Source organism: Dermacentor silvarum, chromosome 7, assembly GCF_013339745.2.
Source record: "Dermacentor silvarum isolate Dsil-2018 chromosome 7, BIME_Dsil_1.4, whole genome shotgun sequence".
Classification (NCBI taxonomy): Eukaryota; Metazoa; Arthropoda; class Arachnida; order Ixodida; family Ixodidae; genus Dermacentor; species Dermacentor silvarum.
Window position 1 is genome coordinate 23809472 of NC_051160.1, and position 21204 is coordinate 23830675.

At 48.0% G+C, this 21204-nt stretch overlaps 1 protein-coding gene across 2 annotated transcripts in view; it reads right to left on the minus strand.

Moving 5' to 3' along the window:
- Positions 1 to 21204, minus strand: part of LOC119458762 (uncharacterized) — a 78230-nt gene that overhangs the window by 36564 nt on the left and 20462 nt on the right. For both annotated transcript variants that reach the window (XM_037720624.2, XM_049670343.1), the window contains exons 7-10: positions 18929 to 19089; positions 18121 to 18439; positions 10169 to 10384; positions 8341 to 8463 (exon numbers count right to left, since the gene is read on the minus strand). In XM_037720624.2, coding sequence (XP_037576552.2) covers positions 8341 to 8463; positions 10169 to 10384; positions 18121 to 18439; positions 18929 to 19089 — 819 coding nt within the window. The remainder of the gene's footprint in view (positions 1 to 8340; positions 8464 to 10168; positions 10385 to 18120; positions 18440 to 18928; positions 19090 to 21204) is intronic.

Genomic DNA, 21204 nt, shown 5'->3' on the forward strand with positions numbered 1-21204 from the left:
CACGCCGGTTTGGTTGACGGTGGTTTCAGACCCATAGCTGCTTTCGGACGCCGAGTCTGAACCCGTCATCGTCGTATGCCTGGTAAGCGCGGAAGACATGGCGACCTGGATGATTCCTCAGTCTGCTTCTTCTCAGCGCTCGTGTCTTCGACTCGCGCTCTTCTCGTGCAGCACCCGCTGCTTCAGGTGGTGATAATGATGATGATACTCGACGGGTCACGCATACCTACAACGAGAGAATGGCCAAGGAGAGGGCGGAAGAGAGCAGCTGCGGAGGGGGTGGAGGGGGGAGGAAATTGTAAAAATAGTTATTAGTTTGTTCTGCACAATTTTCATAAGTGGTAGATACAGAGCATTACTTTTCTGTAATACTCTGCCAAGCGCATTCATTCAAAATGCTGTGGAGAGAGAGAGAATAAACATCTTTAATGTGTAAATGCAGCTTTGGAGAGGCGTCCTCATTCCAGAATGCCTTTTTTTTCAAATCAAATCAAACTTTCAAATCAAATGAAATCAAATCAAACTTGAGCTCGGGACGCGTCCTGGGCCCTCGCAATCAGCCGCTGCTGATCTTCGAGGTCGGAGCTGGCCAACAGGCAAGGCGTTTCCGATGGCAAGCTGTCGGGTTAGGCTGTTAGAGAAAAGAAGTTATCATAAAGTTAATTATACTCGTAAGACACAATCAAACCACAAATTACGTAATTTGAATATTTTCAAGAGGATTTTAGCGTGGCGCATATGCAATGCCACCGAAAGCAGGCAGTTGCAGTGGTACAGTTAAACCTTTGATGTGACGAACCTAATAAAACCAAATTCTCGATATAACGAAGTATATGGAGAAGTATGTTTACCTTTCCATACCTTCTTGTTCATAGAACACCATGTATTTAGAACCTCAATATAACGAAGTGTGTTTTACACAATTTCAGTATAACGAAATGTCACTGCCGCCGCAAAGGAATATCGAGACAAATAGAAAATTCAGCGGATACAGATGGTCAAATGGTTCAATTACAAACGGCTGCTTGTGTATGAACCTCTCAAATCACGACGAAGAGCGACTGCCGAAGCGGAGCAGCGTCGTGTTCTGTATAAAGTACATGTGCGATAAGATCCTATTGCACCCGGCGCGCTGTATGCTTTGGGTGTAAGCTAAAGCTAGCGAGGGTGAACCGAAAAGAATGGTTGCTTGATGAGCGCCGTCTTAACAGCGAGCAAGGAGAAAGCGGGTGACGGGAGCTCGCTCGCGGTAACCTGATCAAGCGCGCGCGAATGGTTAGTGGGGATGGGCAAGTTTCTGCGCGTCTCCCTTTCTGGCGCGGCCGTGGCTGCCCATGGCTGTCAACATGGCTGAGCACATAAGCAGCTCGCGCGCCCGGTTTTAGAGGTAATCTGCCACGTGAGTAAAGAGTGGGCATGCCGAGATGGCGTGGCATCATGTGCGCCGTTTTCTCGCACGTTTAGTACTGAAGATTACGTAATCTCGAGTTTCGGAGACCCGTTGAAGCCAGAGGCAGACGAAGCATTTGCTTCCCGCTACCGGAGATTTTTACAGCGAAGCTGTTAAGGACTCAGTCCCCGACGATCGTGTCCGCGTCTAGAAAAAAACTATCATCATCAGCGTTGGCTCGAGCGTCGTCGTCTTTTTGAGCGCGCGGCCCCCCCTCCCTCCCGGGCGGCTGAGCCCCCGCTATCTCTCGCCTCTTGCGTCAGTCGACCTTCTCTTATGCCGCGTTCCCCCCCGAGTAGAGTTGGGCCCGGCTGCGAGGCTAGCGCGGCAAGCTTGCTGGAAGCTGCGCCCGACTACAGTTGAGCCCTGCTGGGAGGCTAGCGAGGCTGGGCCGGCGGCGCGCCCTGGCTGCAGACGCGCGGGTTTTCCCTCCCCCTCTCCGGCTGCTCCGCGTACGTCTATTGACAGGGCCGCTGATAAATGGAAGCAGGGCGAGGAGGGCGCGGCGCGCCGGCCCGAGGACGGGAGAGAGATAGGCGGCTGCCAGGTATGACTGCGCGAGTGTGTGCCCGCTCTCCGACTGTGGCGCATGCACGCAGCCCTGCCGGCCTCGGCCGCCTGTGCCGCGGTCTCTCTCCGGGCTCTCTCCCGCCCCTCCACTAAGGGTGTCGACAACGACACCCTTACGACACCCTTTTTGTTTTGTTTTAGTGATGATGGGGCTCGTCAAGCTGCTTCTATGCGGATTTTTTCCTGTCATACCCAACCACAAATGCCCATTTCTCATGTACCATGTGGTTGAAAAAAACTCAAACTCAAACAACCGTTCCGTCATATCAATTTGTCCTGCACAATTTTCATAAGTGGTAGACAAAGCGTATTCCCACACACAGAGATTATTTACAATCTAATTAAACCTGATTACATAAAAATTAGAGGACGTTTAAGCTTCGCCTTTAAGAACTTACAAGGACCAAAGCTTACCCCGATCCTCTTAAAGTCGGCTTCACTTTTAAAAGCAAATTAATTGCTGGGAAGACCAGTTTTCCAGGCGCACTATAAGCTGTTTTATATCAAAATGAGAAGGCCCTGGGACCTTTATTTTTGTAATTTTTGCTGCTATTCTGAGGCGTGCACGTGTCCAAAAACGCATTAGTCAGGCGAAGTCCAAGTTTGACCTGCCGAGGACGCGAGCGCCATCTGGATGATGTTTTACCAAGTAACCTACCCGGGCGCGCCGCTGTTATATGGTAGAAATGGTGGAAAAGGGGCTTGTGATTGAGTTTTCTCGTTGCAGAATTATATTTTCTCGTACATTCAAATTACAATTCGACGCTATCCGACACACACAGCTAGCTCATACCTTTTAGTCTCCGACGATAAGAAAGGGTTCTGGATCGTCGGAGTCTTCAATGCTCATAACAGACGATAAGAAAATGTTCAGGACCGGCCATGGCTGCTCAGTGGCTATGGTGTTGGGCTGCTGAGCACGAGGTCGCGGGATCGAATCCCGGCCACGGCGACCGCATTTCGATGGGGGCGAAATGCGAAAACACCCGTGCACTTAGATTTAGGTACACGTTAAGGAACCCCAGGTGGTCCAAATTTCCGGAGTCCCCCACTACGGCGTGCCTCATAATCGCATCGTGGTTTTGGCACGTAAAACCCCATAATCCAATTTTAATTTCATGCCTTTTATGTTAAATCTTCTGAGACTGAAATAATAGTATGAGAAGTGTGAAACAGTAACGGAAACCTGAAAGTGATGTAATTTTTTGGCGCGGTTGTGCACTATTTCCGGGATCGGCCCACGAAAGAGGCCACGTTTGTAACAGAAAGCTCGCCTTCGTGCATAGCGTTCGGCGACAGCGTTTCCCGGTGACCATTAAGATTACATAAGCTGCAGCTGTCGGTAAGCGTAAGAAGCAGTCAGGGATCTCTGAATGCTATCGCGTTCCACTCTTGAATGCGAAGCTTAAGCGTCCTCGAAATTTTTCATTGGTTATTGCACAGAGGTCACACATTTGACCAGCGACGGAGCAGTTGGGGTGGAACTGGGCAGGCCGCATACAAATTTCAAAGGGCAGGGGAGCGGGCACGTTTCCGGTGTGCAGAAATTTCTGTGCAATTATTCCGATTTATTTTATGCACAAAAATTCTACTCCGCGACGCAGAATATTTCTGTGCATAATTGTATGCGTGCAATAAACTTGCATCTTCTCGTACCACTGTCCTGTGAAAAAAATATTGCAATTGGTGAGCACATGGCTTCAGCTTTATAGCATCGTATTTGAAGACGCTTTAATTTAGAGCATCACCCGCTTCTGTGTTAATATTTAACCATATACTAGAGGCACGACCAGTTCCATTTTGTTAAGAGAAGACGGCTGCGAAATTACCGAATTCATACAACCACTGGGTGGCGTTTCGGAAGCACCCCAGCATGCGTGGTTGTTATAGGCATGACCTGTAAATTGATGTAGATAACATGAACAACTGAAACCTAATGTCAAGTGATGTAGTTTTATATGGATAGAATAGTGAATTCAATCATTCATTTATACATCATTTTATTTACAGCAACAAAAAACGGTTGATGTTATCTGCTAATTACGTCAGAGATTAGTGATATAAATACTTCTGGGACGTGGTTTTCAAGCACCACAAAGGGCTTTTGTGGGCACCACAAAGGGCTTCAGCCACATTCCCTGCTGCAAAACACAGCAGCGCTGTTGGCGTAGAGTGCGTAGTTTTTGGCTGTGTTACGAACTGAACTAGGTACGGAAAATATGTTTCCATCACCTATTTCTATCATCGCTATTGGACGATAGTGCAATACCCGATAAAATAACTTTGCTGGTCTTCTGCACAGTATAGAACTGGCGCAACCAATATGCTACAAGTGGCCAAGTAACGCCGAAACACCAAGCATTTAGCGACAATTTTGATTTCAAAAAAACTGAAAACATTCTATAGCGCACCGGCAATAACAGGCAATGTCGGGAAAATTTAGGAAATGCCGATATCGACACGCTTAAGCGTCTAGACAATCAAATACTTGAAAAATCAGCAGTCAGGTATAGAACCACTGCTACAAAGAGTTTACCAGTTTCCAACGTTCAACGAATGCCTACGGTGTCATCGGCACCAGCAGCCACCATGTAGCATGTACTCTACTTACGACGCTGAACAAAAAAAAATATACTATAGCCCAGAGAAATTTAAACGCGCTTTTACGTTCACTTGACATAAAATATTGTTCATTTTAATGCCTGAATTTGTGCAGTATTCAAAACATACGCAGACATAATTTCTTCTCATTCACAGGTTTAAGAATCAAGTATATGTCCAGGCGGTTTGGTGTGTTCCAGAGGTTTGAGGATAGTTTTTACCTTTGGCCTTCTACACTGTGAACTACCCTGAAGTCTTGTCAACAACTAAATAATGTAAAGGGCGGCGATGGTCCAGTTTGTCTTTAACTCAGTGTCAACTGCTATGGCGTCCTTCGGAGTAGCCTGTATTTAGCATTAACAGGAATTAGCGTTTCACGTTCCAATTCACATGCCTTAAAAGTTTCCTGCATGCCGTGGTAAAAAGCTTGACAGCGGTAATAGACTAACTGGAGGTATTGGCTATCGACCTAGAACTGCCGGCAATTATTGCACTGCTGAAAATATTATTTCTATTCAGCATGTACCACGTCGCGATCTGGCTCTCCTAACACACTGAAAGGGACTTCTTCCAGTCTAAAGGGTTGATTATATGTAAACGCGACATCTAATTGCTCTGTAGCCTGTTTCTAAGCACGCAGTATCGTACCGAAATGTACGTTTTTTTAATGTCTGAAATCGGCTGTTGAATGAAAACTCGCATTAAAGTTTTTTTTTTTTTTTAAACAGGTCGCATTTCAATTTTTGAGCACTATACACGCGTCCGTGCAATCATAATTCTTCGCGTAGTCATGTCGTGCGTCCCACTAGCACTAATCTTTCGAGGCTCCGACTCGCTACACTAATATCGGTTACTCGACCAAAACAATAAAGGCTACTAAAAAATGAACGAAAACGCAAGAAAGAATCATGTCGTCTAAACGTACTTTCTCCATGTGGGGTTTACCAGTGATGTATAAACTCTTCAGCACTTCCTTGAAACAACGAATTCCTGTAGTAATCTAGCGAAGCAGGTATAATCGAACGAATAAGTACATCTATGAGAGAAGGATGGCTGAAGTGGTGCAGACTGGAGGCAACTGCCGCGCGCAAGTAAAAGCGGCAGTCTGCCACGGTGCCAGCCGGGTGCCAGAAACTAGGAGCTTCTGCCACGAAAGAACACTCGGCATTTGCCGTGCCACAGTCACGGTTCCAGTCCCGTCTCAGCGATGGCAGCCACCAGAGGAGACTCCCTCGTAGTCGGCCCTCCGGCGTAAATGCAGTTCCCGCCGAAGTCGTCCAAAAGCAAGTCGTACACGGCAACCGGTGTGTCGCCCATCTTGCTGGCGTACGACTTGCGCATGCGCGTGGCCAGTTCCTCGGGGCCCGCGAACAAGGCGAGCTGAACGACAGTGAAGCAATGAACACGCGTCTGTGAGGGCAGGCTGACAAGGAAACGATGCGTGCACATGAAGTCGCTTGCATCACCTGAGTGCGTTTTACAGAAAATATTGATAGCAAAACCTAATGCTTTATGCCATCTAGTTTACTGCTAAAATTTATTACTAGAGTTAACTCTGACACTCCACTCAGTCGGCGGTCAGTGTAAAATGATGCTAGCTCATTAATTTCTGCAACTCTTCGTTCTTGTGGCATCATTTATGGAGATTAACTTGCCTCCGTTGGCATAAATCTGTAGGCAATTGTACTTGACTAAAAGGCAAAGGCCAAGAACACTTCGTGCACATGCCAAATCGTAGTACATGGTTACATTTATGGCGCAATATGTCACCGCATATGATCAACGTGCAAAGTAATAAACTCGCTTGAATCCAGAAGGACGAGGTTTTGATATGTTTGACAAAGTGTTCTTATTTGTTGTAACGCTTGGAGCTAACAAGTAAGGAGCTTTAAAAAATGTCCGCACCCCCGTATGTCTCGCTAAACATTACTTATCGCTATGCAAACAAACGCCATTGGCCAAGATGGAGGAATAATAAACAGGAAGTTGCGCGCAATCTTAGAGCATTGTTAAATTTTTGCCAAAGGTCAGGGTCGAAGTAAACACGCGGACGTCTTAACAATACCGCAGTGGCGGTCGGTAACTTTACAAGATAAAGCAGATTGGCCGAGCGCGAAATTGCGATATAGTAGCAGGCAGGCAGCTTACAACGGCTGGGTGTCGCCACCCCTGTTTAAAGGGCCAATTAAAGAGACCCATCATCATCTGCCTTAGAAATCTCAAATATTCCGCTATTCCGTCAACCGATTTTGTTTCTTTAGGGACAGACTACGACGCGTTCGCAGTTGTCGAGGCGCCTTCTCACCTCGGTGCTACCGGTGGTCTGCTGCCGGATGGCGTAGGCGCACTCGCTGTCGAAGACACCCTTGGGCATGCGGCACACGTGGTCGTAGCTCGTCTTGTTCGTTTGCACCGTGGGGCCGTCGAAGACACTGGACGGTGTGCCGGCATCCAGCAGCCGAGGGGAGCTCAGCGGCAGAGTCGCCCGGAACACGTCGGCGCCCGAGCTGCGAGAGGCACAAGCCGGTGCACCGCATGTTCCAGCAACCGCCGATGGTGGCGTCGTGGATTTGGTTTTTCGCTGCTAAGCCCGAGATAGCGGGATCAAATCCCGGCCGCGGCTGCCGCCTTTCGACGGGAGCAAAATGCAGACATCAGCGTAACATGCAATGCGTGCACGTTCAAGAAACCCGTATGGTTCTAACCCCACCCCCCAACGGCCCACCTTAAGTTACAGCGTTTCAGTGTGGGGACAAGGCCAAACGCACTTTCCCCCTCCACCGCGTTGGCAGTGACACTGCCTCTTAAGCCATCATTCTTAATAAACAGTAGATCGCAATTGAATTGAGTTTTGGGTACATACCGGTGTGATTGTTATTTACAACAACTACACAATCCTGAAACTGAATGTGGTTCGAATTGCGGTTCAACCGGTTTCAAATTAAATGTGTTCTAATTCGATTAAAAGTAACTCTAGCAGCTGATCAGCGTTCAACCTTCCGCTAATGCGTACTTGGGTTGTAAAGCATTTTCTTTTGCCAAGACTACCATAAGTATTTGACAAAATGCCATAAATCTGAATGGTCAAGCTGCAACCGCGAATATACAATGAAAACTATACTAATTTTTTTTCTACGACGCGTGTTAGACTGCTCTTAGCGTGTAATATATCGAAAGCAAGTCGAAAAAATTAACTTTTCTGGTCAACACTGGTTCTCCCAATTCGTGCTCCAAGCTGACTTATTCTCCTCAATTTCCAAATAGTCTGCATTCATTACTCCATCAACGGCTTAACGTAAGTTCTATATTTCTTCTCTATTGAACTGGTTAACATACCGCTTCCCAGAATTCACCTTCTTTGGTTGTAACATGACTAGAACATGGGAGCCCGAATAAATAACTTATTCAATTTTCTTTGTTTTCTCTTGGAGAATACAAGCATCTTTCACGCCTGTCCAGCGGTTCCGAAACGCCTGAAATTCACATGAAGTTTTTTCGGGATGCACCTTTTTTGAACAGGTATACGATTTCTTCATGATATCTCCGCCTGTAAATCTTCTGTTGAGATATTGTTTGTGAAAGTAATGGGCTCGTAAAACTTTACAAGTCTTTCCAATTTCGTTTTTGGTTCACACGCATTCGTTTATACTCCAGTGCGGTAAGCTTCATATTCCGTGGTTGGACAAAGCGCTCGCGCTGTGGCGGGTTTGGCCACTTACAGCAATGGAGTAGATTACTTTCGCTGCCTGGAAGGGATTGGCCGTCTCGTGGAAGACGTGGTCCCGGATGGCGAGGTACGATGCCGCCGCGAACTCACGCCTCCCAGAGCAGTCCAGCACTCCCTGGATAGTAGAGACAAAACGAAAAGTAGTACAAAGCTCAACGTTCTTGATCAAAACTTGAACAAATAAAAAAAAAATAAGGCCAATCCAGCCCCCATTATGGGAAACACTGAAGCCTAACTGAAGCAAATAAATTGAATGTTCTTCCAAGTAAATGGGATGCGTACAATTGAGTTTAGATTTGTGCTGTATGCAACGTGTAATTTAATGCAATGTGTAATGTTTATGCACAACAATGTTAACAGATTATGCAAGAACGCAAACACCAAATCACTTGGGTGCCGAGTGTAGGACGTTGGCGCAGGCGATGTTACAAGGACGAAGTTGATGCGTGGTGGTTGTCGAGGGTTTCATCTAGATGCTCTGGAGCACAAGCTCGAGTTTTGCGTTCAGCACCAACGGCAGTCACACTTATTTAGGATGGAACACAAAAAAAACTAAGCTCATTAAGCAACCAGTGGGTGCGATAAAGAAGGCCGGGTGGCCATGAAAAATCCGGAGCCCTGCCCTTCGCCGTACCTCTTAATCCACTGTATCATTTATGAAAGTTACTAAACCCCAAATCTAAATTTTGCGATTGTATAAGCGTACAGCTTCCATCCACCCAATTGCGTGCTGTCTGAGGTGTAAAAAGATTTGCGAGCAGCATATGCCAGACGCACACAGGTTGGCACTGTGCCAACCTTGGTTAGCCTGCCTCCGTTTGTGGCATGCCAGGAACGCTGTCGCTCGTAGGCGCCGACGCGTTCAGCGCTATAGTCACGCGAAATGTGGCCAAAGCGTTCGACGTCGGCAAGCGACAGCGTTCTTGGCACTGTACCAAACTTGGTTAGCCTGCCTGCGTTTGTGGCATGCCAGGAGCGCTGTCGCTCGTAGGCACCCACGCGTCCAGCGCTAGTCACGCGAAATGTCGTGAAAGGGAAGGTACTTCCGAAAATGATCGCTCGAGAATATCTTCCTACATACGTAGTTAAGTTAAACCAAGTTAAGACCTAGCAGCAACCAAGTTCATACCTAGCAGTAGCAGCCACTAAGGTTCGCTGTGCCTAAGCTTCGCGCGACCGAGTGCAAGCTTGCCTGATTTTTTTGTTCACCCTGCAAGTATAAAATCGCCACGACGACTTGAAGCTGGTGGTGCTGGTCCATTTCTTACACACTTGTGCAGGGACACCGACATAGCCTTAGCCGGAACTTACAGCTAGGGTGCCAGCACAGTAGTGAACGGCACGTTATAGCATCCCCTTTAACAGTGATCCGCAGTGCACCCCACTGCGGATCACTGTGGAGACGCAGTGTGGATAGCTTTCTACTTTCACCCGTTTAAGTGTCGCCTCGAGCAAGAGTCGCGTTCTTAACAACGTATTTGACGAAGGTATTTGCAGGAGCAAATGATTTCACATAAAATATTATGCAGAAATGATCAACAGATGATTGCCAATGTAAGCGAATAGCCCGAATTTCGAGATAACGAACAAAAGACTGAAAGCGTGAGCAAGCGAGCGGACTAACGAACGCAACAGCAAACGAACGAAGAACGAACGGGCGAACGCACGAACGAACGAACTAACACACGAACGTTTTCCTCGCCGAGTCCGACCATCGACCAACCGCGAAAACAGCCGAAACAGCCAATGAAAGCTATTTGCTGTAAAATTATTCGCATTCTATTCAGTGCTTAAACAGCATTCTTTTTTAAGCAGTATACCTTTCGACGAAGTGTGTGCGTCGTAACAATGACGTAGTCCGTGTAGCGCGTCAGGCTGATGAGCCAGAAGTTGCGCACCAGCTCTAGCACTGGCGGCACCGTGAGGATCAGGCTCATATTCTTTAAGTACAACACCTCGATAAAGGCGCGGAAATAGGCTGGTGTGAATTCCTCGTCGCAATAGCCGCCTGGACGGTCCCAGTGGATGTTCACGCCCTGTAGCAAATGGCAAAAAAAGGAGAGAGAAAAGATAATGAAATGAAGGTTTCTCGACTTGCAAATACTGTGCATTTAAACGCCCAAAAGCGAACTGCTCCGGTAGCGGGACTGGTCACACTTCTTGTGCCTCCATGACACACAAGCAATCTCACTGAATGCGTCTTACCTCAAGTAGGCGTCTAAATGCCAACGTGATATTTGTGCGAAGGACTGCCTCGAGAACGCCATAGAGTTTCTCACTATAACACCTAGAGGGTAAACTGGCGCCACCGTCTATGCGAGTTTCTTAAAGGGCTGCCGTGCCCTCATGGGAATGACGGGATATGTGTCTGCGAGGCTTGTGTTGGCTGGTGTTGTACGAGGCTTCGTCTAAAAAGTGGATATGGCTACACAAATAACGCGTTCTTAAAATAAAATCTACATAAAAGGCTTTCATTCACCCATATTACATCTCTCAATAAAGTTTACTCACCTACAATGCAGCATCAAGCGAAGAAAAGCAAGAACAGACGACAAGTTGTTCCGAAGCGAGCAAGAATCTTGTCGCTGCCCTCCAACTTTAGCGGCCGGCTGATACTTTTTACGTTTCATAGAATTGTGTATCCAATAGTATGTCCTCAAAATTAAACAAAACATGCTTTTGCGTAATGATAAAGCTAAAGCAGTTGTTTACGTCTTGTTTTAGCAGGAAATGAATCATTGTGACAGACGGAACGGTGCTAGCCAGGCGCGTCTTCAAGGCGTTCGGTCTCTCCAAGAACGATGCCAATCCGAATCCACAATATACCGGCATTCCCATGCATACCACAGCGCAGCAGCGCCACATTTCCCTTTAGGTTTTATAGTGTGAAACTCTATGGAGAACGCAGTACGTACTCGATGGCACTTAAACATTCAATGACGCTGCTAAAACATTCGTCCGATCTGCTCGCATTAACGGCGGCAGCGATGGCCGCTCACTGTCCTGGAATAATTTCCTCATAAACGAAGTTCTAACGAGATCCGCCAAAGTGAAACACCATGCCGAAGATTTAATGAACTTACTCTCCAAAGGAGTAGGCTCCTATGAAAAAATTTGAGCACATGCAGCTCTATACGTATTTGCATTTCGTGCGTCAATATTTTGTACTGTGATTATGTAGGTACACGGTTTATATTAGGAAGTGAACGCTGTGAGTACGCGAAGCGGGCGCGGACAATCTGTCTCGTGCGGCACGTAGCAAACGGAGCAAAGTGTGGCGCGACTGTGCCGCTAATCGGGAGATCGCGAGAGTCAGCGCGTGGGTGACGCGTAGGCGCGATTCACAGCAGCCGCCGCAGACAGATCTCCGCTCATGCAGCGCTTTGTTTCCATACAGACGACGCGCGCTACTCTGGCGCCATCTCGTGGCCATCGTCGCCGCACAGCCCGTCTTGCGCGGCACTACGCTTTTATTCGCACGCATTCGATCCACCAACGACAAGAGCGCGGGGAAATCGTGCCACCAGTGTCAGCGGCGACAATGCCCAAGGGAGCGTCACACTCGCGCCCGCTCGCCATTGCCCCTTGCAGCAGCCGTGATCCCCGTCACGCACGCTGGTATCGCGGACTGACCCCAGCAACTGACGCCGCGGACAAGCGTAGCTCTTAACACCTCACGTCACCCTGCCCCTCCCCCTTCTTTCTGTGGTTTTACGTGCCAAACCTAAAGTCCCTATATAAGAAAAGTACCGCCATCTACTCTTTCCTCCGCCGCCTCCTCTCCTAAAGCGCTTGCTTTTTTCTTTACTTTTTGCTTGCGAAAGCCAAGTCGACGGTGGCGCACCTAGAAAGTCCACGTTGAAGCTTTCAGGCCGGGCGCGCGCCGGCGACTGCGGCTGCGCAGAGGACTTTCAACGTGGCTTTGAGGCGGAAAAAAAGAAAATATAAAGAAGTGAAAAGCGCGCGCTATCATCGTCCAATCGGAGATACAGGAGAGAGAGAAGCGGCGTTTATCAAAGGATGGCGGTACTTTTCTTATATAGGGACTTTAGCCAAACCCAGTTCTGATTATGAGGCACGCCGTAGTGGTGGGGCTCCGGATGAATTTTGACTTCCTGGGGTTCTTTAACGTGCCCTACAACGCAAGCACACGTGCGTCCCTCCCTCCCCTCGAAAGCACAGATGAGATCGCCCACGCGGTGGCCACTCAGCGCATGCGCAGGCCGTCTACACTCCGCTTTCCGCCTCCGCTTTACCGCTGCGCTCCGCGTTCTCTTTGATATTTCGCTGTGCTCGTTCGCTCGGTTACAGGGGACGCCGAGGCACGCCGACGCTCAGCGCAGGTACGCGCACCTAAGAGCTGTGCTCTAAAGCATCTTTCACGTAATGTCCCCAAATCCGTAGAACCTACAGTAGACGATTTGTTTTACGCGAGGGGACGAAATTTTTCATGCGAGAGCATTACTTGGCTCATTGTGGCGACCCAGCCGTCATCAGAAAGCCGTGGCGGAAAAACTGCACACGAATTACGTCATCTTCACCTAACTAAAAAATCAGGCAAGTTTGCACTCGGTCGCGCAAAGCTTGGGCACAGCGAAGCTTACTGGCTGCTACGGCTAGGTATGAACTTGGTTGCTGCTAGGTCTTAACTCGGTTTAACTTAACTACGCATGTAGGAAGGTATTCTCGAGCGAACATTTTCGGAGGTACCTTCCCTTTCGCCACATTTCGCGCACTAGACGCGTGGGTGCCTACGAGCGACAGCGCTCCTGGCATGCCACAAACGCAGGCAGGCTAACCAAGTTTGGTAAAGTGCCAAGAACGCTGTCGCTTGCCGACGCCGAACGCGTTGGAGGCCAGCCGCTCGATATCAATCGGCCAGCTTCGCTGTGTCTTGCGCTTTGCGCGGCCTAGTGCAAGCTTTTTTTTTATTTCTTTTTTTTTTCTCCTGGCTCAGCGCGCCGCGGAGAGAAGAAAGGCTGGGGTCGGGAAGCCAGGGAGCTGGCGAGGAGGATACGCATGCTGTCTCCTCCTCTTCCTCGTTCGGGTTGCCCTGGCTACCCCGGCTACGCCCCACAAATTACGGCTGGCTTAAAGAGCTTCGCTGTTAAAAGAAGTGGCCAAGGTCTCAGAAATCAATCGTCTGGCCCACCGTCATTGCTACCGCTCCTTAGCCGAGCGCGCCAATCACTGCCCTACCTTGCAACAGGCGCAGTGTTGCCAGGTTTGGCTATATATAGCCAAATTGGGTTACGGGAAAATTTTTTTGGCGTCGACTTGGAGGAGTTGGCTATGTGGCTATATTTGGGCTACTGAAAATTTGCGACTTGGCTGTGTTTGGGCTATAAGTGGCGCCCTAATCCGCGCTCCAGAGGTGGCTCTGGTCGGGTAGAAGCAAATCAAGAAGGCTGCGTTTTGAGCCGGCCGCGTGGCTGTGCGTGTGTGCGTGCGCGAAATGACTCCCCCCCTCCCGCCTCCCCGCATTTCCTTCCCCCTCTGCGCCGTTATCTGAGCCGGTGGCGTTGATCTTTGATGCACTTAAACTTACACCCTGCTCGACCGTTAGGCACGCGATCCCCGGGCATCGGGATGAGCCTGGGAGTAGTGGGTTTTTCACAGTAGACTGTACTAACATGACTATGCTCCGGAAAGGAGAGCAATGACATAGGGTCGGGGCCGTCGGGCGATCGTGGCGCCGACATGAAAGAAGGGAAGCACGGGTGCATGACACGCTCCAGTGTGTTCATGGCGATGTCTTCCGGATGAAGTACCGCGCCGGGCACAGCTTTCGACCTACTCCACGTTTCTGGCGCGAATCTTTACAGCCATTTTCCTTTTCCAGCTAGATGAATTTTTCTTCGTGCTTAGATTCGAGATTCATTTCTATAGGTTGGACGTAAGATCGGATCCTCCTCAGAGAGGAGAATGCAAACGTGGGGAAGTGGGCCAAGTATGCGAGAACGTATAAAAAAGAATGGGAGCAAGACACCGAGCTAAAGGTGGGTTCTGGTGCTTTTACCTCTATATGGTTTGCCCGTAACGTCACGGATGCAGATACGCATTCTGCTAATATCGAAACATGCTTGCCACCATCACATCAGTGCACCACGTCATATGAACTTCACCCACCGTGTTAGCTTAGCTTGTGATGTATCGCGCTGCTGGCTCGAGGGCGCGGGTTGTATTCCCGGCCACGGCAGCTGCATTTCGATCAAGGCGAAATGCTGGAACACTCGTGTACTTAGATTAAGGTGTACGTTAAAGAACCCGAGGTGACCAAAATTAATACGGAATCCCCCATTGCGTCATGCCTCCCAATCATATCGTGGTTTTTGGCACATATAAAACCCCAGCAAATATTGGAGTTTTAGAATAGGGGCCTCAAAAGTTTTGCAGCCCCAAAGAAATAGCGTCGAAGACACTGCGCATGCGCAAGACGCAAACTGTGCCTGGATATTGTGTCGGGCACGCTATTTCATCAATTTAGCGGGAGCCCCAAAAGCTGCCCAAAAAGCTTTTGTAAACAAACATGGCGGCGCCCATCGAAGCAACGGCTCTAACTTTGTACAATACTGGGCTCGATTCGTGGTAATGCGGAAGCTCGTATAAGCTACTAGAAGTGATTGCGGTTATAGATTTCTCTCAACTAACATGTGTAATGAAGATTGATTCATTATACGCCACTTATTCCGAATTCAATTGTCGATTTCATGGCTCGTAGGCCTATCACGGATTGACTTGGCTGGGTGAAGGTGCGTTAAGTTGGTTACTCCAAACTAAGCGCAACAAGTTGCATGTTGCTAATAGAATAAGTTCTAAATTGTAATTAAAGGCAAAAACACAAAAGCCTAAATTACTTTTCTGATCATAAAATGGTATATTTTATTTTAATATTTATAACAGCTTTTCTTTGACGCCGCAGTGATGCTGCAAATGCAACATGCTATCCGCAAACGCAACACGCCTATTCCAAAACTCTTCATTCCGGCATGCCCAACGCTAACACCCGCAAAGCTGTTTGGGGTCCCAAATTTTAGGGGCCCCTAATTAGCCATTAACATGGTTTGCATTTTGACAGTAACCGGTTTTCACAGCATTACCACTTTTATCAATTTGTTGTTTACCATTGCTCTTTATGCGCCGTCGCGGCATTTACCATTTCGAGCGAGTTAGTTCAGGACGTGCTCGTCGCCGAAAACGACTGCGCGCTTTTTACACTAGTGTGCCGGTTTGCGCAGTAATCTTTTAAAGCTCCATTCTTACACCGATTCAGAGAGTGAGTGGCATCTGTTGCCTGTCCCTTTTCTTAACGCATGTTGTTGGTGTGCTAGAGACCTAAGATAGCGGCCAGGTTGATGTGAATTGACACTATATAGATAGTGTGTGTCCCAGCTAAACCGGGCCAAGATAATTGAAAAACAAAAACAGAAAAATGAGAAAACAAGAAAGGACAATGAGACAAATAACGCGAGATATCATAGCGCGAAAGATGAAGCATCAATTGCGATAGCAAATTAGTAGAGAGCTATTCGGAGTAATGATAGTAGTTTTATCGGCTGCATAAACTGAATTAACAAGCGTGGTGTCAGCGCGCGCAAGCAAGCATGAATAGATCACACTCATTGACCGCAGACAACGACTGTCAAAACACTGGCAGCAAGGGCAGCTGCCGCAGCGAGCGAAGGTTCGTGCGGTCTATCGCTTCAACGGAAACTGAGTGGCGAATGCACAGCGCATACAAAGATCAGAGCCGTCTAGAGATCGCTTTTAAGAGAAGGTGCGGGCGACCGCCACAGCCGGCAATGTACAAGCACAGTTGTTGGCAGAGTAGAAGCTCCTGCCCCCTTCCACGCTGCCTTCCCGCTTTCTTGCTTTCGCGTGGGAGATTGAGTGGCCAGTTCCCCTTGCGCCCGGTTGCAAAATACGCATTTTGTGCCGCAGCACAGCGTCGCCCCGCCTCCCTCCCTCCCTCCCTCCCATACCCCTACGGCCTTTCGCGCGACGGAAGTCACGTTTGCTTTCCGCCGTGCGTTCGTTCTCCGCGATAACGCGCGTCCCCCGCGCGCTTTCACTCGCGCATACGGCGCGCGGCGACGATATTATCACCCTTGGACTTTATACGTAACCTCACGGTGACGGCGACCGCTACGCCAGAAATCCGGTTGAAGTGTCCATATAATTGCTATCGCAATAAAAGGAAGCCGTAAGCACGTCGCCATCGCAGATCGCTGGACCGCTGAACTTCTACGCCGTAGGCAGAGATAACGTGAGAGATCGATGACGCTGAACATTATTTTGTGTTCACGACAGCTAAAAAGCAGAGTTCGTAGTTAATATTACTGCAAATAACTAAAAATAATAACTTAGTACTATCTGTCATAAAATAAAAGCACTGATTTCGCCCTCTGCAGCGATTCGCTGGAACTTAAGGGCTTCCGGGGCCAACTAAAAAGTGTTCTGTGCAAGCGTGATGTCGCTGCTGTTAATGTAAAGGGCCGTTCGTCACGGCGGCACGGACATTTGTCACGACGGGTTGTGCAAAAAACGATTGCCGTAGTCGAATGTGAAAATGTATACACAAATAAAATTGCAATATATAAAATTGCAAAAAAATTGGCTACATTTGGCTACGAAATATTTCGCACTTTTTTTCTGTTTGGCTACATTTGGGCTACAACTTCTCCAGCTTTTGGCTACGCCGCCTCATCGGACCTGGCAACACTGAACAGGCGACAGTCATGGAGATATTCGAGCCTGTGCACGTGGTTGGGCTCGAGCCTGTAGATTCATTAGATGGCTGAGCGAACAGCTGCGGAGGAAGCACGCTCGCTCTGCCTTTCGCGTTGTCGGGTATCCACAGACGCCGTCGCCGGAGCTCGTGGACGACGACGACGACAAATAAGACGCAACGCGCTTCGAGTGCCCATATAAGACGACGACTACGACATACCCCTCCCCCCCCCCCCCCCTAGCGTATGATAGGGGGTGAATAATGAGAGGGGGTGAATTACCAGCGAAGCTGTTTAGAACTTGATACAGAGGTGACACAGAATTTTGAACAAAGGTACGAACATTATTTCCTTATTGTCCTGATCGGTGGTCATCGTGACGACATGTACGCACACACATTCTCGTGTCCCCTCTGTCATTAAATGCGTCCGTCACGTAGGACAATAAATGGTTCATACCCCAGTAAATAAAAAACAATAACGCGGTCTCCCCATTACGACGAAAGAAGAGAATTGATATTCTGCGCTGGAATGATGAGCGGCAACCGAGCCAGCTGTGGAAAAGATGTTGATGAAGCAGTGGCACCAGCATGTTCGCGCGGTTGCGTCGAGGGGCGATAACAAGCCAGCTGTGGAAGAAGGCGACGCTCGAGCCATTGCTGACGATAGTGTTTTTTTTTTTTTTGACGGACACGAAAAATGCACGGAACCTTAGCCATAAACAGCTTCGCTGTAAAAATCTCTGGAAAAGGCAAATTGTATTTTACGCAAAAAGAAAAATACGCACGCAGAACCCATCTTTTTCGGGATGCATATTGTGAATAATGCGATAGTTCTTGCGATAGTCATCGTTAATGCGTTAATCGGATAAAATCAATGTGCAGCGAATAGAGCTGAAAAGAACGTTCCAAGACACAATCGCAAAAATCGGACAAATCCGTTAACCGTCACTCCTGAACAACGGGAGCGCAAGAATTCAACCTAGCAATTTCGGTAGGAAACTCTTTGCATCCAATTATATATAAAGCGGAGCATTCACTCACGTCAAAGAAATTGCTGGCGCCGTGCAGCTCCATGACGACCTCATCGCGGAGTTCGTACTTCTCCAGCATCTCCACGAAGTTTGGCGAATCACTGTGCGACCCGCCCAGAGTGACGTGAAGTCGGAGCCGATCACCGCGATGTGTGCGCAATTGTTTTAGCCTCGTGATCTCAGCGAGGAACTCCTGGTCAATGTGGCCACGCTTAGGGCGCACTTTAAAGAGGTGTGCATCGTCCACGTACGCAGCGTAGAAAATCAGCTCCGAGCAGTACGTTGTTGGCAGTAGGTCCACAACGTACGGACGCCTTGCCGAGAAGTACCTGTGCAAGGAATTATGGGCACACTCGTCGCCAGCTCGACTCAAGACAAAGGGATCTATAGGATCGTCGTTTCGGGACCAGCATTCGCTTTCAAAATTTGCCACAGTTCCCCGTTTTCAGCAGCACGTGGACTTCCCTGTGTTCCTTAGCAAGAGAAGGCGATTCCTTTTCCAGCTTCACTTCTGTGTTCATAAGTTCATCAGAAGTAAACATCAGGAGTCCACGTGAACACAAGTGCACACAAGCAAGTGGTAATGGAGTTGTACGTGCCTCCCTTCTGCGATGTTGGAAAAAATGTAGAGCATATCGCACCAACTTGCCCAAAAGAATCACAGGCACCCCATGCACTATGTATTTTGCCGTCGAGCCGTTTCAAAGTGCGTAGATGAAACTCAAGCCTGCCTCAAGCACAACTTCGACCGCCTATTAAGTTTTACACTGAGCGAAGTCAGCGGCGATCAGCAGCCTTAGAGGCGAACGCGCACAAACCTGGTGTCGATGACGCAGAGCAGCTTCCGGTACTGCGTTCTGGTGCTTGCCCTGTACGGCACGTTGCTCGTATTCAATACCGGTACACCTCGCGGTGGATCCGGGTATCGTATTTTCGCGCAGGTCCTGAACCGGCCCGCGACGTCATCGTACAGCTCGGCCTGCGATCCGTGGCCATACATGAACGAATGCTTTTATAAGGTTATAACTTATACCCTAATAAAATCATGCCGTATAACGTCCCCATGCAACATACGGTATATGAGGGACGCCATTGTAGCGAGCGACTGCGGCTTATAATATAGTACCTATAATTTAACCTAGACCCGAGACACGGCAGGCGAGTGTTCATTGCATTGCGTTCTCACCAGACAGAATGCAGCTACCGCAAGCGGGAATCGAACACGCACCTAAGCGCTCCACATTAAAAAGGTAAACTCCCTCCGCTATAGCGAAGGATAAGACACGAATGGACGTGTGTAGAGAGAAATTGCACCAAGTTTAAATTATTTAACAAGGTATGCAAGCAACCATAATAAACTTATGAGAACAATTCATTTGCGGTTCCATGATTGCACATGCGCCCACTTTACTTGAACTCAGTGGCCTACTCAAAAGATCGTCTATTACATTCCACTCGAAAATGATATACCGGGACGTAAGATATTTTCACTGCATGCTGTACACATACGGCTGAAATAAACATTGATTGCTTGATTCATTCATTCATTCATTCATTCATTCATTCATTCATTCATTCATTCATTCATTCATTGATATATTGGTTGACTCGCATTCATTAATTCAATAATTCGGTCACTGAAATCATTGCTTAAATACCATGCCAGAACTAAGATTGGTCCTTTGCCAAATAATAACGTGAGGAGGCCGTACGTTGTAAAATACGCGTATTGCAACAGCAAGTCTGCACACTTGGTGAGGACAACCTTCACGAAACTCAAGAACGAAGAATGGAGACCCACACCAAGCACTACAACTTTCAAATGGAGTTTATTGTGGGAAACAAGAAGCTTTACTGCACAAAAACGGAACCAGCCAGAAATCCCTACAGTGATACATACATTATCACAGGCTGTGCATGAAAGACTATCTTCTTTCAACAATGACACCAATGTCTGGCTTGCATATCAGCACTACAACGTATGTATTAAGCGTCGGCTACCTCCCTTGCTACCTCCATCGTGTCACTGGTGCCTATACAGCCTGGGCACGTTTATTCATAGCTTGACAGATGCCCTTGTAGTCTATGCTTGGCCGAAAAGACTACCTCAACGCCAAAGCGCTCCCCAACTTTTTTCAGCCTATGTGAAAGGCAATGTACATACGGCAACACATCCGTTTTATTTCAAGTCCTAGTACTTCGTCTTATATGTCTTTGGACATCGCTCTTTAGATTCCTTATTAACTTTTCACAGGTGGGTGCAATAACATGGCTAGGATAATCTGCATCTCTAGCTTCCCAACCTGCCAGGAGAAGCTTTCTTGGTATTTGTGATGACATGAATGTTTCAAGGCCGACTTCAGGTATGAAGGTGCGATGGCATTCTTCACCAGTCCAGAATGGCCAGATTTATACCCAAGGACTGTTTTCAGCGATCGCTGAGGTTATGACCAGCAAACGTGATCTTGCTAAAAGAACAGATGCAAATCAAGGAAGCTAACGTATCCATCCATTGCGACTTCGCACGTGAACTTTAAACCCTTGCAGTGCCTGAACACCTTCATAATATTCACCATATGCATGCTAAGTTGAGAGGCTTCAACAAACACAAGGTAGTCATCCACGCAACGCAATCTCTTTTTGTCAGGCCATTTAACCGACTGAATATGCCTGTCAACCTTGGCAAAAAAGATGTGACAATACAACCATACACGCAAGCAACCCCACTCCTAGGCACATGCCGTAGCTCTGGATGTAGCCAGAACCTTCACAAGATATCACAGTCGAAGCCAAATAGAAGCTCAGGAACTCAAGAAACGTGTCAACAGAAACACCACAACCACTTATAAATGCGTGTTCATCATTGACTTCTTTTATACATTGTGTCACGCTTTGCAAAAGCGCACCTTGGAGCAGTGAATAAAACATATTCTACATCTATGCTAAACGCAACTAGATGCTGAATGTTGCCATCGTAAAAGAACTGAACCACTATTTAAGAGCTAGGAGTTAAGTACGGATCATTCACATCCATACCCGACAATTGCACCTGCAAATAGGAAGACACTGCGCGCTGCCATGTACCACGTTCCGA